Raw genomic sequence first — 27,684 nt, forward strand, 5'->3', positions numbered from 1 at the left:
GTTCTTACTATGGCTGGCCTTGAACTCACCACATAGACCAGGCTGCTGGCCTGAACTCAAAAAGATTTGCCTGCTTCTGCCTCCTCAGCATTGAGATTAAAGGCATGTACCACCACACTCAACTATGATGGACAATCTTGATTGTCAGTTTGACCAAATTTAAAATCTCCTGAAAACACAGCTCAGGGTGTGTATATGAGGGTGTTTTCAGACTGGTTTAATTGTAAAGGGAAGACCTTCCCTAAACATGAGCACCAGCTGCTTCCTTGTCTGTCTGTTTCCTTCTGGGTGTCCAGTGAGACCACCTGCCTCAGGCTCCTGATGCCCTGACCTTGCTGTCATGGTGAACTGTACCTGTAATTGTAAGACCAAATAAGTTTTTCCTTCCTTAAGTCATTTCTTTGCTAGGTATTTGGTCACAGCAAAAGAGAAAGTAACTAATGACACTTTAAGCAGAAGGGCTCAGAGCTTTGCGTGCTGTAACAGGCCCCCAGACCTTAGCACAACTATCTCCATGATGGAAGTATCATGCAGGCTATAAAGTATCATTCAGCACAGTTGTCTCCATGATGGAAGTATCATGCAGGCTATAAAGTATCATTCACCATATAGACAGTACCACCTGCCATAACTCAAACAAAGGTCTAATCCACCAAATCCTTAGTTCTGGGAAAGTCTCTAAATGTACTAACCTTGCTTTTTGGCTTCTATCATTCCACTTCTGGCTAATTGTACTTGTTAACTCAGGTATGTCAATCCAAGACATGATTTTTCTGCTTAAGAATTCACCCTGACAACGGCTCAGGGCTACACTGGGATCCTGAATACCCAGTGTAGTTGCAGGCCAGCTAATAAAGGCTTTCTACTGGCTTAACCTGGTGTCTGGTCAGTCCTCTCTGAAACCATTCAGTTAGAGGGAAAATAGATGCAGGAGGATGCCAAAACACATGGAGACACAGGCTGGAGACAAAGCAACCCGTGTACTCGAAGGCATCGATTGGGTCTTGACCTTCCTAGTGCTGTGACCCTTTAGTACAGGTCCTCATGTTGTGGTTGCCCACAACCATAAAATTATTTTTGTTGCTACTTCATAACTTTAATTTTGTTAGTATTATGAATCATAATGTAAATATCCGTGTTTTCTTATGGCCTTAGGTGACCCCTGTAAAGGGTCTTGACCCAGGTTGAAAACCATTGCTATAAAGGAAGAACCAAGCTAGGCATAATTACAAGTACTCAGAACCTAAGTTCTTAACTGTCAAACACAGGGGCAGGAGGTGGCTGAGACGGTAAGAAATGAAATGAAAGTACATTAGGTGCTGATAAGTTTACATATGTAAACATATGTATGTATGTATATGTATACACATATGTGTATATGTTCTGTTACTATATATGTGTGTGTTCTATTACTTCATATAATATATATGTATATAATAGACCATATTTAATATTATATATTATATTAGACCATATAATATAATATATATGTATAATATATATTATATTGTTGTTAATTTAATGAACCCTGACTAATACATGTTGCTGGAATTTCCAACTCAATAATGCCATATAAAACCAACATAATCCAGTTATTATAATCATAAGCTATAAGTCTGTATTGGGCAGATCTAACCCTATATTAACTTACTCCCCCGGTATAAGACCCCTTGCCACTTGTGGTTTCTCCTGGCCAAGTGGTTCTGGCCCATCATGGCTTCCTCCTCCTCTTCCATTCTCTCTCCTTCCCCTCTGGTCCTCCTCTCCTCTCCACCTGCCCTCACTCTCAAACCTCTAGTCCCACCTTTCCCCTCCACTGCCCAATCACAGGCTCTAGCCTTTATTGGCCAATTAAAGTGGGGAGAAGGTCCACACGAGGTCACCTGAGAGTTGAGGGGGCAACTCCTCTGGAGGAAGCAGAATTAGCATCAGAATACAAACAGCATCAGGACAGCCCACAGCAAATACAGATTCAAGCCAGCAGAGATTCCTAAAATTGGATTAAAGAGCAAAACATTACAAACTTCCTATAGAAAAAAAGATATGGGGAAAACTCAGAATTAAATGGTTGGGATAGATATCAAAACGAAACAAAGTAAAGCCGGGAGAGTACTTTTAATTCTAGTATTTTCCACCTTGAATTCTAAAAGGAAGAGGGCATTAAGAGTAAAATGGAAGCAAACACAATCCTCTACCTAAAACAATATGAAGCAATACCGTGGAATCGTGAGGAGAGAAATAAAGGCTAACTGGCATAGCTGGAGGTGGCCAAGGTGGTCAGGAAGACACACGGGGTAACACATTGCAGATGTTTTAAGTGTAGCTAGCGAACTCCAATAAACAGGCATATAACCAACAGACACCCCGCCCCCCAAAAGATAATGCATATTCTTTTGTACGACTGAATTTTGACTTCACCCCCTACCCCGCTGACTGCAACCTTAGTTATAGCTGCGCCTGAAAACTAAAATATTGTAACTAAAAACTTCTAGACTGGTCTCCAGTTCACAGAGATCTGCCTGCCTCTGCCACTTGAGTGCTGGGGTATAAAGGTATGTGCTACTGTGCCTAGCTTTAAATATTTAGATTGAAAAATCTGTATGTGGGCAAAAAGGAGTCATAAGCTAAGAAACATTTTTAAAAGATTTATTCATGTATTTAACCTGTTGTACCCTTCTAGAAGAAGGAATTGGATCCCATGGAACTGCAGTTATAGAGAGTTGTAACCTGCCATTAAGCGTTGGGAATTGAACTCTGAACTCCTGACAGAGCAGCCAGTGCTCTACACTGTGCCATCTTTTCAGCCTCTTTTTTTTTTTTTTTTTTTTTTTTGGTTTTTCGAGACAGGAAACCCTGTATAGCCCTGGCTGTCCTGGAACTCACTCTGTAGACCAGGCTGGCCTCGAACTCAGAAATCCGCCTGCCTCTGCCTCCCAAGTGCTGGGATTAAAGGCATGCGCCACCACCGCCCGGCTCTTTTCAGCCTCTTGTTCTAAGCTAAGTTGGTGGTGAGCTGTTACAGCAGAGACTGGCTTTACTGCTGCTCCTCGGTGCCTACCGGCAGTACCATCATAGGAAGAGTTTATACCCGGGCTCCAGGTAAAGAGCCCCTGTGCTAAGCGGGGCTTAGTCCAACAGCTCTTTCTCCTCTTGCTCAGGTAGAGGTCGCTGTTCTCCAGGTGTCCTGACGTCCAGAAATGAACGGACTCACTTTTCACCCTGTTCCAAGGTGTAGTCCTCTGAGGTCTCACGTGGCTTTTTCCCTGGCTAGACTCTAAGCTTTGACTTTTGCCCTCTTTCACCTAGGATCCCATCAGAGTCCAAAGTTCAAGTTTGCCTCGGGGTGGGGGGAGGAGAAAACCAAACAACACCCCCCTCCCATGCAAACTCCATTTCAGGGTCCCAGGAGCCTCACTGTGACTTCAGCCTTCAGCATTTGCTAGGTGCATTCAGAGCCAACCAGACCATTTTCTTTCAGCATCTGTTGCTTATCAATGCGTCTGCTCGGATTGCAGGAAGCTTATTAAAATTTTCTATTCTGATTCTGTCAAGTCCACTTCCTGGACGCCTACCTCTTGCTTCTGGAAGCTTCCATGCATAGTTTCCCACCACCATGGTGAGAACACTTGCTCAAGGCAAAGAGCAAGCACCTGTGCTGCTCTGGGCTCCTTTAAGCAGCAAAACAAAACAAAACAAAAAACAAAGCACAACAGGGCTTTCTTTCCAGCCACATTCAATTCTTTAATCTTATTCGTAAAGGACTTTTGTCAGACATCTTTACTGGTTGGGTCAGTTGCTTTCTTCCTGGAGCCTCTGTTCCAGTCTCAGGTGTCTGGCAGCTGGCTAATCTAATACCAACTTAAAATCATTTCTTCACACAAGGTTTTTCACATCGCCCAGATATTAGGGATTACACCACAAATTTGCTTCTGAGGTCTGACTTGTGGTTACAAATTCTCAGGGGAGCGTTTTCCATCTCTACTTATTTCCAATGTTGACAGAGACTGGTGTCCTTCTTGTCTGTCCCCTCTCCATCTTTGGGCATTGTGGTGTATCCTGCTCCCTGTAGATTTTGGCCACTTTGATGCCCAGGCTGCGCTGTACTTTGCATCCTTAAATCAATATATAACTATGAAACCATTTGAAACACTGATTTCACCCTTATTTCAACCATGCTGGCTTTTATCATTTTGTTATTGAGACAGGGTTTTATCGTAGCTCAGATTGGCTCTCACCTTGCTATGTGGCAGGGGCTGGCCTTGAACTTGGGGTGTCTTGATTGTTTGGATTACAGGGATATGTAGCCATATATAGTTTATGCAGTGCTAGAGACTATACTTGGGGCTTTGAGCATCCCAGGATTACAGTGCATGCTCTCTTATTTAGTGCACTCTTCCCTTTTTGTGCAGATATGACTACCCCTGGAAGCTATGTCACCATTTGACATTAGAACCTGTAATGTCCCTTAGCCTGCAGTTCCTCTGCTGATTCCACCTGTGGTGGCTTTGAGCCTGCTGCTGTGACCCAGGACACCCTGATGCATCATACATATTCAGGAACCATGTCATTCAGTCTCTGTCCTCTTAAGCACTTTTATTTACAATGGCCTTTTGGAGAAGGGTGTTTAGTAACCTCTGGCCATTTCCACCCCTGGCGTGGTTTCTGCCTTCAGTATAGTGCTAGGGTTGACCTCACTGAAAGCCACAGAGGAATCCTTTTCACTAGATTTAAAGGAGCTCCCAGATCTCTATCTAGGTACCTATTAGGCTGGGTCCCACCAATCTTCTCTATTCTTTTCTTGTAAGAATTTGACTTTCTTTTTCTCTCTCCCATTCTTTTCCATTTCTTTCTGCTCCTTCTTTTCTTTTTTCTCTTTCATTCTTCCCCCTTTCTTTATATTCCTTTCTGTTTTTTGAGACAAAGTTTCTCTGTATAACCTTGGCTGTCCTGGAAAGTCCTCTGTACAGCAGGCTGGCCTCAGAGATCCGCCTGCCTCTGCACCTGTGAGCTGGGATTTAAAGAGGCAAGTGCTACCACCGCTGTCAGAACTTGATTCTGTTCCTTTTTATATCACGACCATTGTGTCTTATTCAACTTTATATATTTGGTAGAATAGATGGTCAAAACCCAAAAGCACCAGATCAAGGAGTCAAAGGAAATGGAATATCTAATTGTAAAGCTCAGCAGTGGCCCCAACATTGGGCCTGTTGACATGCAACCTTTTTTGTTTTGTTTTTGTTTTATCAAGGCATGGTTTCTTTGTGTAGACTTGGCTGTTCTGGAACCCACTCTGTAAAACAGGCTAGCCTCCAACTCATGGAGAACTGCCTGCCTCTGCCTCCAGAATGCTGAGATTCAAGGTGTGTGGCATCACTACCCAGAAAATGACACTATACTAAGCCTCTGTTTTATAGACCTGAAAAGCCTCATCTTTCGTCTTATTAATCAGAAGGCTACTACCACCCTGCAAAAGTGTGATTACCTCTGGACTTTGGGATCAAGTGTCTTGAACCATATCTGTCCTAGTCAGTGCAATGTAATCCTCCCAAGCCCTACGGCAAGGTGGAACTCATCTTCTCTCCTGTTGAAACCTGAATCTGACTCTTAAGTTGGCCTAAGAACTTTGCCAGCAACACCAACACATGTGTATTAATCACAGAGAGCTGCAGGAGGATGCTTCATTTTCCTGAGCAGAATAAAACTGAATTTACGTTTGGGAACGAAAATAGCACGCCTTCTCAATGAAGAATGGTTTACTCTCAAAAGTAAAATCCAAACGTCTTCCAAAAATAAAAACAGTTTGGCAACTGTCCTCACTGTTTTTGGCTTGCAGATTTTGGAAAGTGCTGGGCTCTCAGTCTCAGAGAGCTGTACCCCACCTGTGCAGGTTTGATGAGTCTGTGGTAACTGAAGTGCCATAGTTAGAATGGCCCTGGCATGCATGCACTTGCCCACTCTTCAAGAGCCATGGAGCTCACGATCAGGATACTGGCAGGCTCAATGTCTGCTACAGCTTGAGAATGCCTCTCTCCTCCCTGACTTCACCCAGTCTTCCCTTTGTGGGCCTCTGTATCCTCCTGTCTTCTGGCACCTGTCAGGTTGGATTAGGACCTTGTTCTAATTGAACTACCCCTGTAAAGACTTACTTCCAAGCACGGTCAAAATTTTTAACATGTGAGATTTGGGGGACAGGGTTTATAACTCGGTCGGCAGAGTGCTTGAAGCCCAGATGTATAGCTCAACATATATAATGTGGTGTGAGTCCTGAGCCATTTACATTTTGGAGGTGTGTTTGGCTGCATACAAACCTTGTAAATGGTCTAGACGCCAAGATTCTAGATTCTTCTAAATTTTTCCTTCCCCTTGCTTTGTCTCATCTATGGAATGGAGGCTAACCCCTGTCTCCCTTCCCCTTCAAGTCCTCTGGTATTTTCCTGGATGTGGAATCTTTCTAAATCAGATTGCACAGTACGGCAACTGGTTTGGGCTCAGTGGTTTATACTGCATTTTAATAACTTGACTGGTGTAGCTCGGGTCACACTTGTTCTGTGTTACTGAGTAAATATGGCCATAGTGGGAATTCTTGTGACAACCTGGCTGGAGCAGGAATGAATGTGAACCTCCAGCACCAGCATCGCATAATCAGAGACTTCTTGAAAGGTCAGCTATGAAAAAGCAAGCGACCATGAGCAACAGCAGCTTGCTAAGGGAAGAGGAAGAGGAACATACAAGCCTCTACGGTGGGCACATGCTCTCTCTTGTCAAGGGACAGTGTGGAAGAGAGGCATATGCAGATGTATCAGGGCCTTTCATACCGCTGCAAGACGTAAGGGTGTATTTAAAGAGCAATGGAAAAGTATTGCAGGGGTTTAAGCAAGGAGCGTGCCTAAAATAGATCATTTCGGCTACTGTCGAGAAAATGCAAGCTACACGGAGACAGCAGGATCGTCAGGGTTACCTGTGAGCACTGGAAGAGGTGGAGATGATCTGCTTTTGAGATAGCAGGTGAAAAAAAAAATGGAAGCTTCCCATCACAATTTTTACCTTCGAAACAGCCAGCACCAGGAGCAAAGCTGTGAATGAAGCCGACTTAAAGACTGTTTCATAGGCCTCTGGACTTAGCTCTTAGGAAATACTAATCTAAAGCAGCCCATCCTCCCCCTTCCTTTTGCATGAATTTGGGAAGAGCGATGGCAAATGACTTTCAACAAGGGTGGCAGTATGTGTGGGAACGTTCAGTGGGAACAATCGTTCCCCCACTCCGGTTTAACTTCAAGCAAGCACGAAGCGGTTCCACCAGCAGCACGTCTCGATCCTAAAATCCGCAATCATCCTCCGCTCCGATAACCTGGGGCCAAATTCCTTGGGAAGGACCCGCTTCCTAAACAAACAAAACAAAACAAACCACAGTAACAACAAAACCCGGCTGCATTTCCGCGTCCAAACGGGGGCGTTCCGGGTTCCTTCCCGCCTCTGGGATGCCCAGGCCCGGCTCGCACAACTCGCATTTCCCGCACGGCGGCTGCACGCGTCCCAAGTCAGCTTTTGTGTGCAGCGCTTGCTCCCCGCCACCAGGACGCCAGGGCACACGGTGGCGACGAGGAATCTAAGTCAATACCCGCTAAAGTTCTCAAAGGCGCTTCAACCCCGCCTCCACAGCAGGCGCCATCCCACCGGGAAGCGGCATCGGAGGCACCGTAGTTTCCTCCATTCGGTCTCTTCCCCTGCACTTTGGGGGTTTTTCTCAGAGCAGCGTTCATCCGCGGGACCAGCCACCGGGAGCCCCTCCGTCCGCGCCACAGCGCTCGCTCACGCGGCCGGGGACGCGGGCAGTCTAGAGCCCGGGTCCCCGGCTCCCGCCGCAGAGACTCCGGCCGCTCTGGCCCGCGCCATCTCGATGGTCTGGCGCGGCCGCGGGCCTCGCGCGGCCTGGTCGCCAGGGGGCGCGCTGGCCGGCGCCGCCGACTCCGAGTGCGCTGCTCGACCGCGTCCGCCATATTGGATGCCGCAGCCGCCGCGGTCAGCGCTTCCTCCTGTGTCTTCACTGCGCGCTGCAGGTTCCCGCGGCCTAGGCGGCAGGGAGGTGACACAGGAGCCTGTGGGAGGAAGAGGAAGGAGGAGAAGGGGGTGGAGAGTGGAGGGGGCCGAAGCTTGAGTGTGGAGGCCGCTTCCGAGCGGGGCGGAGAAGCAGAGAAGGCGCCGCGCCAGCCCCTCCCCCGCCGCCGACCCGCCCCGGCGGCCTCAGTCCTGCTCGCTGCGCCCGCCCCGCGGCCATGCCGGGGCCTCGCCGGCGCTGAGGAGCGTCGCCTGCTCGCCGTGCTCCGCGGCCTCCTGGGCCCGTCGCCCGCCCTTCCGCACGCAACGCGCCCAGCCGCCGCCTCTTCCTTCGCCGGGCCCCGGGCCTCTGCGCAGACAACATGGAGGCCGTGAAGACCTTCAACAGCGAGGTTCGTACCGCAACCCGGCCTCCCCGCCAGGCCCGGCCCGGGACTCGCGTGCCGAGCAAGGGCGCGGGCCGCACGCAGCTCCCCCGGGTGGGGCGACGGCGGCTGGGCGGCCGTGGGGGAGGGGAACGGCCCGCGCCCCTCCCCGGGCCTGGCAGGGCTGAGGGAGGGCAGGGGGAGGGCCGGTCCCCGAGGCGGCCGCACCACGCTCCCGGGTGGGTTTCACAGAGGCCAGTCTCCCCCCACCCACCCACTCCCCACCCCGCGCGCAGCCCGTGGCCTTGCAGGGTCTGAACTGTTGCAGGACATCACTCTGCAGGTCCTCCCGGGTGACTGAGGAAGCTGACACACGGATGCGAGGCCCTGGAGAGCACCCACGGGGTGGCGATCCGTGGTCACGTTACACGTAGTGTTTATTATTGAGGTTCTGTTGACTAGGTGACTTGCCAGCCAGGGACTTCGCTAATTGGATGGTTGGTAGGGAGGCAGCAGCATTCTGCGATCCCCCCCCTTCTCTCTTTCTCTCGCTTGCTTTCTTTCTTCCTTTCTTTCTTTTTTTTATTTTTAAATTTCTGCTTGCCCTTCTGATCATCAGGGAGAAAGACAGAAATGCTAGGAGACATCGTGCACCCAGAGCGGGGAAGAGACTAGGGACTCATTTGCCAGGGACTCATTCACGTGTCAGGCTAAGCAGATTTTTTCTTTTTAAATGCAGGTGTCCGACTTTTACTGTTTGCTGAATTTACTGATCTGATGAGAAGACAGGCTTCGAAAAAATAGATTCAATTCTTTTTAAGGAATAATAGCAATTCGGACATGAAGTGTAGCAAATACCGGTTCAGCATTATCTTCTTTAAATGCATGCTAACTAATTAGCATAGTTTTCAGAACTCTTGATTTGCGAGTGTTAATGCTCAGTAACGTGACTATTACTGTCTTAAGTACATGAGATTTTAAAATAGCATTTGTGGATGTCCAAAGGGGACAGTGCTCTTAAATGCCTTTCTGCAATTTCATCATTTGTTGTTGTTTATGGTAGGTAGCATTGGGAAAGGGTGCAAAAGGGGTTGTTGAAAGTTAAAGTTCTTGAATATGCATCTTTAAGTAGTGGTGGACATCTGAGAGCAATACATTTGGAAATCTTGAGAATTCATAACTGATAATATGGACAGTTATCCTCTTATGAGACTTAATTCTCCCTCCCAATGATATATATTCATAATATGGAATAAAAGGAGTTTAGTGATACTGTAATTAACTATTTTTAATATTTTGTTAACTGTATTAAGAGAACAGCCATGTTGCTTTTTGATTTGCTGCGTACAGCACTAATAATTAAGTTCTTTCGTTACACAACGTCCCTTCTTATGTGGGCATGGTGGTGAATGCCTTTGATGACGCCAGTTCTCAGAGAGGCAGAGGAAGGTGCATCTTTGGGAGTTCAGGGTCAGCCTGGTGTACATACAGACTTCCAGGACACTAGAACTGAGGTAGAGATTGTCTCTCAAACCAAAACAACAACAGCCAAAAACCTCTCTTACTTCCAAATTACTGAATTTAAGCCTTTTCCACCATGCTGAATTTTCTTTGTTTAGGAGAGTCCTAATGTCTGTCTGCCCACCTCTCCTGAAGAGGCTTTATAGGAGCTCCCCACAGTGATAGGTGTAAAACAAGTGTTAGTGCTCCGAGACCACACTAGAGCCTTGTGGAGAAGGGACTGTGAGGTGGGCTGTATTGGAAGGATTAGGCCTGATGGTCTGACTGGTGTGCTGTCTTCCTTTTCTCTTCAGACTACTTAAATCTTTACCTTTTTATCTTGATATGATGTTATCAGTTTGAAGTGGGGTTAGCTTAAAAGTAGATGCACTCAAGGTTGAGAACAAGTACCCTCAGACTGGAAGTTGGCAGTAGGCTAGGGTCCACCGTGGAGATGGATGTCCTAGTCCTCCTTATTTTGGGAGAAGTCCTCACTTAGATTGCCTGGGCTGGCAGTACTGGAGCTCACTCTGGAGTTCGACAGGAGCTGTCTTTATTATGTGATGCGCCTGCCTCAGCTTATCTGGTAGCAGGATTCTATAGGCTTGCACCAGGCTTGCCCTGTGTACTTTTGTTTAAGCCCGAAATGCATAGCCTTGTTAATTTAGAAAAGAAAAAGTTGATGATACCATTCTGTGTATCTGGCTGCTGTGGTGCATGTTTTGTTATTGCAGTTGAGCACCGGAGTGGCACATTCATGACTGCTCTATTAAGTCATGTTTTGCAAGGTACAAAAAAAGGAGTCTGAATTACAGGCTTGGGAAGAAATCATATTTTCAAGTGCTCACAGTGAATTTGGCTTTTAAGGCATCAACTTTAGCTCATGGTAATAATAACTGTTATTAGTATTGTTGAGACAGGGTCTTACTGATGTCTCAGCTTCCTGAGTGCTGGGATTACAGGTGTGTGGCACTACATTCTTGGCTAGCTCAAAAAAGTATCATTACTTTTTGGTAGCAAGACATTTTTAAACCTTCAAATGCTTAAAATAAGAAAGTTGGGTGTCCTGATACACACTTTGTAATTCCAGCATCTAAGAGGTTGAGACAGGAGGATTGCTCTGAATTTGAGGCTGGTCTGGGCCACATACTTTTGTTCTACACCAGACTAAGCCATATTGTACAATCTTATCTGAAACAAAAGCAAAACAAATAGATGTTTAAAATAAGAAATGTTAGCAAAAGCTTGTTAATTCTCAGGCTTCATAATTATATTCTATATAATTATATAATTTTCAGTCTTACTTTCTGTTCAGCAGAGAACATTAGCTTGTAAATAGCATGCTAGAGATTGTGAAGCTAAGAATACACTTTATTTATTTAAAATTAATCTGCAAAGTGTGAATGAATTTCAGTCTGAGTTGTCATCTCTTATCATCTTTGTCCTAATTTCTCAAAGGATTTCTCTGTCCTTCACTATATTAAAGATCCTTTGCTCAAGAATTTTGGAGTAAATTCTTCCTCATTATCCTTAGTTGAATGAGGAGAGAGTTAACCCCATGGCCATTATTGCCAGTTCTGATACAATGAGAGAAAGTGTGTCCTCATGAGAGTCAAAGTGTGAGGGGAGCAGCTGAATCAGATGGGATGGTGTGATATTAGTCATTATGAGCTACGCTACTTGCTACTGTTTCAAACAGTCACCTCTTACAGGGCTTGGAGTCCTAACCTAGTCCTAACCTACAGCTTAACAGTACAACTGCATTGGGCCTGCCCTGAGTGTTCTTGGGAGCATCTTCATGTGAGTGGCTGTCTGTACTGTGTTGAAGGCTACTAACTGAATGGAGGCTGTTCTAATAGGGGCCTCCTCTCTCATGCTTTGTTTTTGAAAAGGGAATGGAATGGCTTTATATGATAAATACCTTCTTTAGAAAATTTCAGTGCAATTGGAGAAGAAAATTTAAAACTCTGTTTAAGGTAATACATGAAAAGTGTAAGAGTGGGTTAGTAGTGGTTATGTCTGGACAGAGTTAGAGGAGGATTAGCAGTGTTTATATTTGGACAAAACTAAAGGAGGGGAATTTTTAGTTAAGTATTAGAGTCATTTAATTTACAAATTTAAAAAAGCCCTAGTATATTTTTCTCTTACCAAAAAATTAGTAGTAACTCTTTAACATAATAAAATCTTTGTTGGAGATGAATTTCTGTAGCCTGTTTTTATAGCTGCTTATCGTAGTATAGACGCTTGCTTGGCCCATGATATGCTTCCTTTTTCTTGCTCTGAGTGGGCTGAGTAGGAGGTAGGATGGGGTCCGTGGGTTTAAGATGCTAGAAGAGTCATTGAAGTTTAATTCTTAGACTTACCTCAGTTTCTAAATTCTGACAAGATCGTTCTAAAAGTTGACCAGTCTTTTTGAGATAGAGTATTGGTAGTCTACCAATTGTCGACTTTTGAGGTAGACTATTGGCTACCTTAGTTGGAACTGTATGTAGAGGAGGCTAGTCTAGAATTTGGAACAGTCTTCTTGCCTCAACCTCTCCAGTGTTTGAAGTGAGGTCACAGGTGCATGCAGCATATCTGTCCCTGGTTATCCTTGTTAAACTATCTGCAACTGTCCTCTGTTCTTGGCATTCTTTGGTTAGTTGGATAGCTTACTCTGAACCACTGTAGGATACACACTTGCCAGACTTACTCTAATGCCTAGTACATTTTCTTAGTATACATTTCACTTCCAGTTTTGTATTCTGAGGGGATGGTGTGCATAAATAACTTCAGAACTTTTTATAACCTTCCCATCAGTATCTAGTAGTAGCTATGGGTTGATTGAGACATGAAACAGGTAGAATAACACAAAAAAAGGTTTGTAAACTTTTGCTTTATGGCTCAGGAAAAACATTTATGGGAAGCATTTGCAGAAAATTTCTCTTTGATTTTCATCTTTTAACATCTAAAGGACTGTGTTACCCTTTTCTCCATTGTCTTATTTTGTAGGGGAAATTTGATTAATAATAATATCGGACTGTAGTATTCTTTCTGTGTTGTTGAAAATTATTTGAACATGGAACATACTTGGAGCTTTAAATTAAGGAAGTCTTCACTAGCATAACCCTTCCATGCCCGTGGTGTAGACTGTGCATCCCAACTCGGAGCTGCTCATATTGGGGGGCTGTGCGGAGCTCTCTGAGTAGGCCCTTCGGCAGCATCTCTGCTTTTACATACTAGATGCTGTGCAACCTTCTCCCTTGGTGGTATCCGACTCTGTCTTTACCTTTATCAGTTTCTTTTATGGGAGGAGTAGCTATCTTGTTGAGAATTACGGATTTAGGTTTTACTAAGTTGTCTTACAGCACTTTGTACTTTCCATGTAATGATGACTCTACTTCTAAGTACTTAGTCTTTACCCAGGTTATAAGCTCAGTGAGAGCAGTGACGGCAGTGCTTCAGACCCTTGGTGCACAGTGCAGCATTTAGACTACATTGTAGAGCCACATGCCTGTCTGTCTCAAGTAAAGGAGCGAAGGATGACTTACTTGGTAGTAGGTGATGGTAGCTAACGTTTCTGGACATTTGCTTTTAAAATACAGAAGTGATTTTCTTTTACCTCAGTATTCTGTTAGTGGGAAGAGTCTTTGACTTAATTGAATAAAATTATGTTTATGAGGACAAAGCATGCCTAAGGATTGCTTTAAATGTAATTTTTAGGGCATTGTAGAAATAGATTAGGTAAAAATTTTAAGTCAGAACTTTTAATCTATTTTTAATTTTCACTTGAGTATAGGGTGAATGGGGGGGGGACGTTCCACTGAGGATTTCAGTTAGGGGAGATCAGAGTTTTATGTTGGGTAGTAATTATGTTCAAGGAATTTTGTATTTATTGCTTTAAAAATAAGCAGTCCGTTTCTTACCCACAATAATAAAATTTAGACTACAAAAGTGACTCAGAATCAGTAGATTTTGATACTGCATGATTTGAGTGTATATAATCTCAACAATTCAGGATCACAAAAAATTGTCACTTGAAATTTGTGTATTATTAAACCATGGTGTTCTAGACTAGCATTAAGTTTGTTAGAGTAATTCTGTTGATATTTAAGGGACTTTTGTTTATTTTTCACTCTCCTGAACAGTCATATTTTATGATCATTTACAATAGGTAATTTAGAATTAATGATGATTTTATTACTTTCATATGCCATTTCAGATATCTCTTTCTATTGCCAGATTTGCTGTTCATGGACAGTTTCTAACTCATAGTAGTTATGACAAAAATGTGATCAACCATGACCTTGAACACTGGCTGAGCTCAGACTCTAGTGAGCTCGTTTTGTCTGCTTTTGTTTTCTCAACATCTTTCTCTGCTCCTCTCTCTCAGGATTGTGCCTCTACTCCTGCGTGTACAGACTGCTTTCCAGCAGCATGGACACAAGAAGCATAGTAAGATGACTACCCACATAAGGCAGGCTCTGGGGAAATGTTAGGTATATTGTGGTAGTGAAATTCTGTATTGCTTGTATGGGTAGTACTTGGGAAGCAGATAGAGTTTGCCTCTTTTATAAACACTTTTATAAAGATCATATAGGGAATAAAACTTAATTGCTTTATAAGAAATGTTGCTATTTCTTTAAAAATGGGGAAGAAGTTACTGGGCTTAGTGAGCATGTGTCTTAAATTGTATTAAATTTACGTGAATTCTGTTCTACATAATTTCACTACATATTTGATAGCAACTTTAATATGAACTACTTACCTCGTAATTTAATGGTTGGAAATAAATTAGTGAGGTGTGCTATAGGAATATAGAGAAGCAAACTAAATCAGATTTTGTATTTTCTACTAGAGGGTAAGTTATGGTACGGATGTCTGAATTTAAGGAAGTTAGGGCTGGCGAATCATGTTCTGTAGCTTGTGGTTGCTTACAAGATCTGTCTCAAACTTGATGGTAAACATGGCATTTGGTCTTTGTGTTTCACATTTTATCATGTATTTCATCTTTATCATTCTGCATTATAAGAACTGATAAAAGCAAATACAGGTGTAGGGATGAGTTTGTAAGTATACCCACTTCGGGTCAAGAAGCACCTTAGGCATTGACATCACCTTGTTTATTAAGAGTGAGCAATAGATCACTTATATTCCCTACAGACAGTTAGCACTGATAAGTGAATGTGTATCAAGCAAGTGTTACAATCTGCAGCTTACATTGTTTGTCACTTGTATAGTTTGATTTGAAAGGCCTATGATTGCATTCTTTGATGTATTGTTAGATACTTAGTGACTGCTTAGCATATACCAGCAAGTTGTCTATCTTCTTAGATATGGTGATAACCAGACTAACAAAAGACTGTCTCCTCTCAGAGGTTTTGTTCTTGTGCCCTCCTCTCCTCAGCCTCCCTGTAGAGCCAGGCTGGCAGGCCCTTTGGTTCCAGCATTCTTGGCTTCTGGGATCCTTCTTTCTTGGCCCAGTTCTGCTGGCCAGTCCAAGAATTCACCTCTCAGAGCCAAATTGCTCTGCCACTATAGTGCTTTCAGTAGATTGAGCAGGGAGATGGCCAGTTTTTCCCAAGAATGGGACATAGGACAGTGCTGATGAATTTTATTTGAAAATTACTGATATATCAAAAAGCCTTCATTTGTTTTTTGGAATAACAACTAATATAAGATGCAGCTTTAAGGGTCAGTTCTGTAATTGAGGTAGAGTTACTCCATGGATATCGTCTGTTAATGGGCAAGAAAAGCTTAAGTTTGGGAAAAGTAATAGATTTTTATTGAAAATCTCTTCATTGATCTAACACCTTCTGAATTTGGTGTGTTCCTCAGAGGTCCTTTTCTTCTCTACAGCTAGAGGACAATACTCTTGAAGTCATACACTTTTGTGTACAGTATTGGAGAGTACTGTAGACACCTCTGCGTAGGCACACTGGAAAGGTTGCCCTAAACTGCCTTAATGGATTTCTTTAATTTAAAAAAAATGTGGTTTTGATGCTATTAAGTTGATACAGTGTTGGGATTAATCAAGTAGTTCAAGTGTTCAGTAAAAATCCTCCTGTAAGTTTTTGTGTGTTTCTTCGAACTGAGCTCAGGGCCTTGGGCATGGTGAGCTGCTTATCACTGAGCTCAGCTCAACCACGAAGCCACTTTTATTTAATCTTACCTCCCTGTAACATAAATCTTGAATTCAAGTAAAAATTTTGTAGACAAAACGTCTGTATATTAAGTTGTCTTTGTAACATCTGTTCACTTTGTTGGAAATGTCTAGCTTACATGTTTTTTTAAAAACTTTTTTCAAAATGAGTGGCTTTTATAATAGTCATCCCTGGATGTCCGAGGGGGATTGATTCCAGGATAACATCCTCTCTTCTTTTGCGGATAGTCAGTTCTTAGATGCTTAAGTCTCTTACAGAAAAAGACATATGATTTGCATATAACCTGTTCACATATTCCCACATTTACAGTTATGTCTAGATTACGCCTAATACTGAATACAGTGTAAACACCGTGCATTTAGGGAAGAATATTGATTAGGGAATAATAAGAGGAAAAGTCAGTACACGTTTGGTATGAACAGTTTTCCTGATGGTTTTTGGTTAGTGGTAGTTGAAGTCACTGATGTAAATGCCACAGATATGGAGGAACATTTGTGTTTATTGTGTAAAACTCTTCCTTTTCCCCCAAAATTAGCGTGTTTCAGCCACGCTTTAGAACTGTGTGAAAGGTTAGTAGGGTGCTGTTCTTGTGTAGATGGGAAACTGAGGTTGACTCTTGTGAAATGCACTTTGAAGGTATTGAGCAGGAACAGAAAGGTGGGATTTAGCCCTGTACAGATTTCCTTGCCCTTTGAGTTCTTCTAATTTTTAATGGTGGAAACAAAAGTATCCCTGAAAGTAACAGTTCTAGAAAAGCCCATTTGTTCTTCCCTGTCTTGTATCATTCTTCAGACTTGACCTTGGCCTCCCACTTGTTTCAGAACTGGGTCTCTAAAGACATTGTTTTTGACAACAGTTTTTGTCCGAGAGGATACCTGCAGTGTACCTTTGAGGGTAAGAGGGATCATAGTTACAAACTTTCATAAAGGTCTTGATCTTTGATCTTTTGACAGTTTTCTTCTTGCCCATGATAGTTAACACTTTTTGAGTGAGGATAGAATTGAATGTTGCATTTCTGCAGAGAACAAAGACAAGGAGCTGCTCAGAAATGGAAAGGTTCTGAGTTGACATTTACAGAGGAGCCCTGTCATAGGCCCTCAACTTCAGATAGTTGGCTGCCAAATAAGCCCCAGCCTACAGGTTCTGTTTGAAGGACTGTCATGAGGATTCTAGAGGCTTAGAGTCCAAACTAACCTACCCTGGGCATGATGGTGGAGGATTAGAAGACCCTCTGCAGCAGGCCTCTTCTAAGGGGACTTTTTTTTTTTTTTTTTTTTTTTTTAAATATTTATTTATTTATTTTATTGATGAGTACATTGTAGCTGTCTTCAGACACACCAGAAGAGGGCATCCAATCTCATTACGGATGGTTGTGAGCCACCATGTGGTTGCTGGGATTTGAACTCAGGACCTCTGGAAGAGCAGTCTGTGCTCTTAACCGCTGAGCCATCTCTCCAGCCCCATTTATTTATTTATTTATTTATTTATTTATTTATTTATTTATTGGTTTATCAAGAATTCTCTGTGTAGTCCTGCCTGTCCTGGAACTCACTCTGTAGACCAGGCTGGCCTCGAACTCAGAAATCCGCTTGTCTCTGCCTCCCAAGTGCTGGGATTAAAGGCGTGCGCCACCACTACCCCTAAGGGGACTTTTTTAGTAACTTTATTGACATCATGGCCACATACAACTTTCAGTTTTTTTTTCTTAATTATTTGAAACATACCCATTGGAAAGTTGGAAGAAAAAAAAATTAGATGTAAGTTTCATCTATTCTTTTTTAAAAAACAATTTATTTTTTTTTCTTATGTATTTGAGTGCTTTGCCTGTATGTATGAGCATCGAATGGATGCCTGACAGAGTCAGAAGAGAGTGCCAGGTCCCCTGGAACTGGAGTTAGAGAGATGGCTGCAAGACATTGTGTGGGTGCTGAGGATTGAACCTGAGTCCTCAAAAGACCAACAAGTACTCTTTAACTGCTGAGCCATCTCTCCAGCCCCAGAGTGTTAAACATATTTACTTCTTCTTTCTCTTTATATATAACACACAAACACAATTTTTCCTGAATATCTGTGAGTAAATTCTAATCCAGAGTGCTGGTTACCTCTGAATAGCCATTTATTTTCCTTTAAAAAGATATTTACTTAATCATAATACAGTGTTAATTCATTGGGAGGTTAATATTGATGAAATTATTATTGGAGATCTTTTCCAAATTTCACTGTACATTGTACCCATAGTCTTTCTTATAGAATAATTCCTACACCATGTCTTAATGATTGTCTCACCTCTTTTAATTTGAAACAGTTTGCTGGTTTTTTTTCCATGAGTTTTAGGTGGTGGTGTTGGATGACAGCAGGACAATTTAGAATTCTCTCCATATTGACTGTCTGCTGCTCAGGTTCGTTCATGTTCTGCATCTTTGTCAGGAATCCTTCAGAAGTAACATTGTGTATCTTCATTTACAGTGTCTGTGTCATTAGCAGGAATGTGACTCTTGGCTACAGGTTTCTTTGCTTTCTTTACCTTTGTACCATGTCTCTTATTCGGGAGATATTTTGATGTAAATATAAAAAGCAACACCAAAATTTGCCCACTTGTTTTAGCATACATTTATTTCTTGCCTGGGTTGGCTAGTACTAATGTAGTCACCAAGTGTTATTTTTTAAGTTTGTTGTGTTTGTATTTCTTTGCGTCTGTGAGAGCTTTTTCTTGTCTTATATAATTGTGTACATTGTTGTAAACTAAATTCATGAATTCTTTTTTATTCATTGGCCTTTAAAGATCTTCCATGGCCCATTTTAACCCATCAGAGCTTCTTCAAGCTGACCATGGGCACTTTGACAAGTGCTCATCAGGTTTTGGAATATTCCCCTATTTTCTAATACAGTAAGCTATTTCTGTCCAAACCTTGATTGGCCATTTCTCCAAGATGCCCAAGCTTCTTTTGGTGGCTCTATGTGTGTTGTCAGATCAAGCTAGACATTTTATCTTACATGCATACAAACATAATTCCGGACACATCTGCAAAGCCGTGAGTTCATCAGACCTTCACAAGCTGCATATGCACTTACTTTCCTGATACTGAGAACCCTTCTATGTCTATAGCAGTGGTCCTCAACCTTCCTAATGCTGTGACCCTTTAATACAGTTCCCCATGCTGTGGTGACTCCAGCCGTAACATTATTTTATTGCAGCTTCATAACTGTAATTTTGCTTCCGTTGTGAATTGTCATGCAAATATCTGATGTGACCCCTGTAAAAGTTTCATTCGACCCCCGAGGGGTTGGCTGCAGCCTACAGATTGAGAACTGATCTACAATATGCTTACAATTGATGTCATTCAGTGGACTGGAGGATGAGTTCTCACACTTTATTCAGGCTATATAACTTCTGAGTAGCCAAACCAGTACAAATTAATAGCCTTTTTATTTCTTCTTAGTCTCATTTGTCTGTCTCTGTAGTCAGGCTGAAACTCGCACTCACTATGCAGTTATCCTCCTGCCTCAGCCTCCCCAGTGCTAGAATTATAGATCTGTTAACCACCATGCCTAGCTACATTCATACATTTACATAATTCGTTGTTCTTGGTTTAATGAGATGGATTTTTTTTTTTTATAAAGACAAGAGTCTCACTATGTATTCTTGGCTAGCCTGGAACTTACTGTGTAACCAGGTTCTTCAGACTCAAGAGATTCACTTGCTTCTGCCTCCCGACTGCTAGATTCTAGGTGTTTGTGTTAGCATACCTGTCCAGGATGGATTTTTTTAAAAAGCGTGACTGCTTTCAAAGGAAATCAGACAAAATATCAGTTGTGCAAGGAGAGATGTGGAAGTCTACCACTCAGGACTATTAGACAGGACCCTAGAGGATCGATTAGCTATTCATCCCAGTGAATATTTTTTTTAAACTTAGATTTAGTTGATTCATTTAAAAAATAGAAGTAATAGTAGCTTTTAGCTACTTTTACTTGGTTTGATGTTTGAAAATCTAATAATTTTATAAAGCATTTGGAGAGTTAAAGAATATTTATAGAATTTGGTGTTTAAAAGAAACTATGAAGGAAAGGCAATTTTTCAAAGTAAAATATTGAAGCCTGTAGTATAATTGTGAATATCTTGTTGTCCAGGAAAGCATCTTGGCCTTTTTACATATTTTAGTAACAGGTAAAATTTATAGACATTTAGCTCAAAAGAATTTGCTAGTTTATGTTGTGCATATTTTCCAAATTGGAGGACAGCTAACCAAGTTTGTTCATTGATAGACAGTAACAATATTTGAACTTTAAGTATTTTGGATCAACATTAACTTTGGTCAATATTACCAAGGTTTTTGTTGTTTTACTAGGTCTAGCAAAGCTTTTAAAAAACTCAACCTTAAACAGTAATAAAGAATGTAATTTTTACTAGGATGTGTAACATGTCTGTTTTATATTCATATACATTCACACATGTCTTAGTTGGGTTTTATTGCTGTGAAGAGACACCATGATCACGAAAGCTTATAAAGGAAAATATTTAGTTGGGGCTAATGGTTTCACCCATTATAATCATGGTGGCAAGCAGGCAGACATGGTGCTGGAGAAGGAGCTGAGAGTTTATATCTGGATCCCCAGGCAGCCTAAGGAGACTGTCAGCCACATTGGGCAGAGCTTGAGCAAAGGAAGTCTCAAAGCCTTCCACTCCCCTAGTGATGTATTTCCTCCAACAAGACCACACCTACTTCAACAGGGCCATACCTCTTAATGGTGCTATGGGTCCATGGGGGCCATTTTCTTTCAAACCACTATACCATACATACTGAACATTTGCATAGATGAAAATGCATACATATGGAAAGTTTGGAAGGTAGCCTGCCAGCCTCTAACAGTGGTTATTTTTGAAGATAGCAGGAAGTAGTAAGAGTGTAGGGAATGATAGCTTTTTAATAATTTAAAAGTTCCACAGCATTTTCTGGGCATGCTGGTTTTTTTTGTAATACTTTGTCCAAACTCAAAGTAGTGTGCCCTTTAGTTTGAGGAAGAAAGGCAGAGTTGGTGTTTCAGTTTTTCTTATTGACTCATTGTAAAGGATTTTGAGCTCTAAAGCCTTATAGAGGATTGTATAAAATTCATGTTTAGGTGAATTTTATCAAACTGTGTGGTAAGTAGATTCACAAACTCTTTTTAAGTTTTTGGTTAAGAGTGTTTGGTTATTAGGTTATTAGTGTGTTTCCCCAGTCCATCTAGGGATCAATTCAGTTGTGTAGATTTATATGGTTCCAAGCGGTAGACTTGTTTTCTGCCTTTCTGTCTGTTTTTTTGTTCATGTTTTTGTGGTTCTTAGTTATTTTTATGTATGTGTATGAGTGTTTAATTTGCATGTATATCTGTGTATCACTTTCATGTCCGGGGCCTGAAGTTAGGGCTCTGAGCTGCCATTCACGTTCTGGGAATTGACCTGGATCCTTTGGAAGAGCTTGAGTGCTCCTACCAGCTCTGTTTGTTCTTTAACCAAGGGCTCGCTCCATAGCCCAGCTGCCTTGAAACTCTCTCTGCTTTGGTTCCCATACTGGGGTTGATAGGTGTGGGCCTCCATACTTGGCTAGTTTTGTCTTGGAAACTACATCACTTCTGTGAGCCAAGAGTCTATAACATATTTGATGTACTTCTATACAAGTTTTTTTTTTTTTTTTTTTTTTTTGGTTTTTCGAGACAGGGTTTCTCTGAGTAGCCCTGGCTGTCCTGGAACTCACTCTGTAGACCAGGCTAGCCTCGAACTCTCGAACTCAGAAATCTGCCTGCCTCTGCCTCCCAAGTGCTGGGATTAAAGGCGTGCGCCACCACCGCCCGGCCTCTATACAAGTTTTAATTTGGTTGCCACTCCTTACAAATCGAGACAATTCAAATACTAACCATCTTTCTCAGGCCTTTCTGAAGGAGAAGGCGGTTGAGTGGTCCTGGCACAGTTGAGTCATTGCCAAGTGCCTCAGGTCTGAAGAACATTCTCTTTGCCTGGAGCTGTTCTTTCAGGTCTTCATAGTGGGTCTTCGCACCTCTTAAGGTTTGAGCTGAAGATCTGTAGCTCTTGTTTGACTTCTGCTAGCTGTCAGCATGTCTTTATCTCATCTGTTGCCTCTTCAGGAATGACTGCCTCTTTTGATTTTGTTTTAGTCAGTCCTACCTCGTCTAGATACTTTGCAATCATGTTGGCAATAGTTTTCTTTCAGCCTAATCCACATTTCTCCTCATCTTACTTACTTCTTGCTTTTAGACCTCAGTTTACATCAGAAATAAAGACATATTCCTAAATCTTGACACAGAAAATTGGGATTTCCTCCATCTTCTTCAGTTGTAAAACCCAGTAAACTGCTTTTTCATGTATTAGCCTTTCCATCCTTTTTATTCGCCACATTAAATCTTGAATCTGTGCAGGAATTCCTTCTCCTTTGAGTTGCTGTTGTCCTTTTACACTGGCTTCTAGTCTTTTTGTAATTTAAGTAAAAATCATCTCTTCAGTTTTACATAAATCACTTACGTTTTTAAAACTTTCTAGTTGGGCATTGTGACACATACTTTCAATCCTAGTGCTTGAGAGACAGAGGTAAGCAGATCTCTGTGAGTTCAAAGGCCATATTGGTCTGCATAAACTAGTTCTAGGTCAGCCAGGCCTCCATAGAGAGACTCTGTCTTAAAACAAAAACTAAAAGCACTTTCTCTAAAATGGATTCTCTTGTTACAGAGTTTGACTATAAGGCTTTCTACATGACAGTATCGAGTAAATGAGAGACACAGAGTACACGTGGCAGTTATGCATAGGGCGTGGTGTCATGGTGCACATGCAGAGGCCAGAGGATGCTCTGTGCAGTGTCCTTATCTGTATGTGTTCCAGGGATTGAACTCATGCCATCAGGCTATATCAGAAGCGCTTTTACCCCTCAGCTGTCTTGCCTACTCCCCCAAATTATTATAAAACGTCACAGATGACGTTGGGGGTCATTTGAGGGGAGCATTGTGCTGCAGTGATCTTTCCTTCTCTCATCTGTATCCTCATGTTGGTGAGTGACTCCAGGAAAGCCTTCAGTCCTACTACAGCAGAGTACCAAGTTTTTGAAAGTAAAAATGCGGGAAGAAATTTATACCAGTTCCCATGGCTTTGGCATTACTCATCTTTGACTGAAGTCAATCTGCATTCAAGTGAATTTAGTTATGAAAAGTTGTGTTAATTCATTCTGCTAGCTTATATTGGGCTAATTACTTTTAGGGTCCACGTGTATGTACTTAGGTAAACTTTAGCCATTGTGGAAGATACGAAAAAAAGATAAAAACAACTTTCTTGGCTGTTGTTTAATATGAGGTCAGAGTTTCTAAGATAGCTGGAGAGGGAGAGAGATAGCCCTGGGTAGTTTTGTAAACCACTGGCATTAGGCTAAGGTTTTAGATGTAAGGAGGGATTCACTTTTCCATCCTTGTCTCAATACACAAAGTCTTATTTGCTACCACAGTACTTTTTGTGCTACTTTATATTTGTTAATCTTTTTTTTTTTGTGAGGAGGAAGTGTTTGGAGACAGGGTTTCTGTGTAGCCTTGGCTGTCCTGGAACTTGCTCTGTAGACTATGCTGGCCTTGAAGGTTATTTGAGAGATTTTGCTTTGGGCAAGTAGTATTACCTAGAGAGTTTAATAATTATTTTTTAACCTTGTAATTTCCTAATCCTACATTTTAATAGCTGTGGGCTATGGCATTGTCTTTCAGGAAACAGTTTCTTGGGGCTGTAGAGATGGTAGGGTAGTTAGAAGCACATGTTCCTCCTACAGAGTATGAGGCTGCTTACTCCTTACTACTCTGGTTCCAGGGTATCAGTCCGATGCCCTTTTCTGGCCTCCACTGGCAGCAGGTACACACAGTGTACTGTCACTATGCTGGCAAAACACTCTTACCCATGGAATAAAAGTAAATTGAAAAATACTTAGTGTGGCTTACAATACAAAATATAGTATGCGTCCTGATTAAGTAGTCACCAAGTCTGATAGCAGTGTCAGTCAATGTACTTTGTTTTTTCTGTTGAAGCAGGGTTTGATGGCACAGAGATAAGAGGATTGCCACAAGTTTGATGGTAGCTTTGAGTACATAGTGTGACATTTTATTGGCTGGGAGAGGGAGAGATGGTATGGTTTGTTTTGCTATTAGAAAATTATTTATGCTTATTATATCTAATTGGCAATTTTTTTGAACATTTTCCCTGTTTCTGTATTTAGCTCTTATGTTTAGGATATTATGATGAATTAAAATGTTTACATTTATTATTTAATGTATTAGAAATTTCTGTTATTTTTTTAAAAGGGTTATTTATTTATATGAGTATACTGTAGCTATCTTCAGACACAACAGAGGAAGACATGGGATCCCATTACAGATGGTTGTGAGCCACCATGTGGTTGCTGGGAATTGAACTCAGGATCTCAGTGCTCTTAACCACTGAAGCATCTCTCTAGCCCCACATTTCTGTTATTTCTAAGATATATAAGAACACTTATATATATAAGAAATAAGAGGGCTGGAGATACCTTCTGTGTCCTTCCCACTTCCTGTGAAGCCTCCTTCTGCTAACACATCCTCTTACATGCCCTTCTTTTCAGTGGCCCACTCAGCTTAATGAGGGTTGCTTGCACAGAGGTGTGAGATGATTTACTGGAGCATGGGTATTTTATCATGTTTTTAAAGTTTCTTGATGACTCTATTGGTGTCTTTTGCAGATTAATAAAGTTTGTCTTAAGCCTCTTACACTGTAGTAGACAGATTTACCTGGATTTACCTGGTGTTTGTGTATGTCAGGTATATGAGAGACAGAGAGAGAGAGAGAGGGAGGGAGGGAGGGAGGAAGGGAGGGAGGGTGAGAATGAGCTTTCACTTTGATGTTAGACATTGTCTTTTTCCTTCCCTCCCCTCCCCCCCCCTTTTTTTTTTTACCTTTTTCTTTTGTGAGACAGGGTTTTTGTTTAGCCCAGAGTTTTCAGATGATGTCAGAGGGGCTGCAGAAGGGGACATGAATTCTACCTACTCCGTCTATCTTGACCAGAGCTGTGTGCTTTCAGGCCTCTCAGTCCAAGGGTTTGGAAAGGAGGCACACATGTGCTGACTGAAAGGACTTATGTACACGAGTCTTTGTGGCTTAAATATACTTCCTTAAGTAATGTTTATAGGGAGAGATGATGTTTATTTTTTGCTACAAATGCAATTTTGAACTTAGATTCTAAAATATTTTCCTTTCAAGTAGTATTCAAAAACTGTGATGCTATCTTTAGTCAATTACCATACTTGAAAAATAGGATTCTTAATTTAATGACTACTCATGTGAGAGTGCTTAGAGCCCATAGGCAGGATGACTAGCTGTAAAACATCAAGACTCATATTGTTGTTACAGCAGTGTTGATAGCCATTTTTATTTATTTTTGACTGTGCCATTGTGCGCCCCCCCCCCAGTAGTCACATGCTAAATACTAGGTCTGCTATTCAAACTGCTTTAGCTTAGGATATTAGGAAAATAAGTATTTTAAAGTTTTATTTATTTTTTATTCAGAGAAAGATGAACAGTATTGCATACTCTTCTGTATGCGGTTAGAGTCCTCACTGTGTACCTTCCTGTTAGTTCATTAGATTATTGTCTACCTCCAGAAGCATGTGAGTTTAATGACAGACTTGGCTGGCCTATCTTACATTCCTGTTGGTGGTGAGATTTTTGAATGAATGCTGTATTGTTGGATAATACATATTTTGTTTTTTTTCTTTGTGGTTTTAAAAACATTACAGATTTTCTCTATTAAAATATTTTGAAATAGAAAATAATGGTCAGTCAGAGATAACTCAGTGGTTAATAGCCACTTGCTGTCAAGGCAGATTATCTGACCCATATGGTAGGAGAGAACTCCTACAAGTTGTCCTCTGACTTCTGCTTGCATACACACACAAATGTAACTAAAATATGTTTTAACAGGAAAGATAAGCATTCCTTTAAAAAGGTTACCTATGTTGATAATAGTTTATTATAAATAATTTTTTGTTCTGTTGTTTTATAACTACATATTCTGTTTCCCCTCCACCTCCCAAAGAAGATACCTTTGGATTACTTTGTCCTGAATCCTTCAGTATGAAGTAGGAAATCAGGAAATCAGCCTTTGCCTTTGAACGTCCAGTCTGAGTAATTGCCAAAATATGTGACATCTGCCACCAGCCCTGACTCTTTAAAACATGGCTTTTAAGACTAAGATTCTTAGTAAAATTTTTGAGAAGAGTTAAGAAAATGTCAGTTATCTAAATAAAATAATTATGAAGTTCCGTGACAAAATTCATTAAGTATGACAGCCACATGAACCATATTCATCTCATTCTTTATCATTTTTCTTATCAGGACAGCTCTGGCTGTCCTGGAACTCACGCTGCAGACCAGGCAGGCCTCAAACTCAGGTTCCCCTGCCTGTGCCTCCTGAGTGCTGGGATTACAGGTGTGCACCACCATGCTTTGCTTTATTTTAGTTTTTAGATAACAGCTTTATTGAGACATTCACACTATACATTTCATCTATTAAAATGTACAACACATAGGCTTTTGTAGATTACACTAATGATTCTTTAAACTGTAGTAACCTGGAGCTCTCCGTGTGCCCATGTTAGGTGAACCTCACACAAGTTTGAAGAAATAATCTACCAAGCACTCCATTTTCCCTCTGTATCTTAGCATTTTATCTGCCATCTCTTGTGTAATGCTCTGAGCTTGGAAAGGGAGGCATATATGTGTCTGATGACTTAACCCCCAACTTCTGGCTCAGATTGGGCCAGTAGTGTTTATGTATGATTGGTTGTAAGTTTCTGCAGTAGCCACAGTGTTACAAAGAAAACTGTCCTTCCTGAACAGAGGGGACTAAATACAGATGCACAACAGAAGCAGTTAGTCTCCTTTTGAGGAAATCCTAGGATTTCCCCAGTCACAGCGTTTTATCCTGGCTTACAGTAACAGATACGGTTTCCTCAACAGAAGGTAGCTTTAAAGTTAATCAGAAACTAGGTGGTCTCATGCATCACTGTCACCATTGTACCTGCAGACATGTCTTGCCCAGTATCTTCATAGTGTGTAGAGTCTATAATCAAGCAGGATTGTAGAGTGTATTCCAGAAAGTCAGCCAACTAATGAACAGTTGGAGTTCTCCAGTTTCTGCAAGCAGGTCTATGCTGTGATAGCAAAACAAACAAGACTGACTTACCATCTTAATTTGTGCATACAACCAGCATCAGTGACCATAGCCTTTTTGATTTATAAAGTATAGGGGCAGGACGTTCTGACCGATAATTCATAGGGATATAGCCCACTGTGGGCACAGGGATTTTCATTATTACTAACAACATTGTAGCTTCTGTGTTTCAGTTTTTGTTTGTTTGTTTGTTTGTTTACACAGGGTGCATTTATTTAAATTAATTAGTTTTGTTCTTTCAGTGTTTTCTGGATTTGCAATACCCAGTGATTGGTATTATATAATGAAACCTTCTTGCAAAGGATGAGCAGGGTCTTTGAACATCCATGGCTGTCCTTTTGAGTGGCAACGTGACAAATCAGAGAAAGATTTGACAGAATAGGATATGTAAAACTCTCA

At 41.6% G+C, this 27,684-nt stretch overlaps 1 protein-coding gene across 1 annotated transcript in view; it reads left to right on the plus strand.

The window, feature by feature from the left end:
* The first annotated feature begins 8,350 nt into the window (after nucleotides 1-8,350).
* The window catches only part of Tiam2 (T cell lymphoma invasion and metastasis 2), a 413,516-nt gene continuing 394,182 nt past the window's right edge, over nucleotides 8,351-27,684 (plus strand). Inside the window, 1 exon segment of the mRNA XM_028764322.1 lies at nucleotides 8,351-8,447. Within this exon segment, the coding sequence (XP_028620155.1) occupies nucleotides 8,418-8,447 (30 nt within the window). The 5' untranslated portion in view covers nucleotides 8,351-8,417.

The sequence above is a fragment of the Grammomys surdaster genome, unplaced genomic scaffold, assembly GCF_004785775.1.
Source record: "Grammomys surdaster isolate TR1022 unplaced genomic scaffold, NIH_TR_1.0 143, whole genome shotgun sequence".
Lineage (NCBI taxonomy): Eukaryota > Metazoa > Chordata > Mammalia > Rodentia > Muridae > Grammomys > Grammomys surdaster.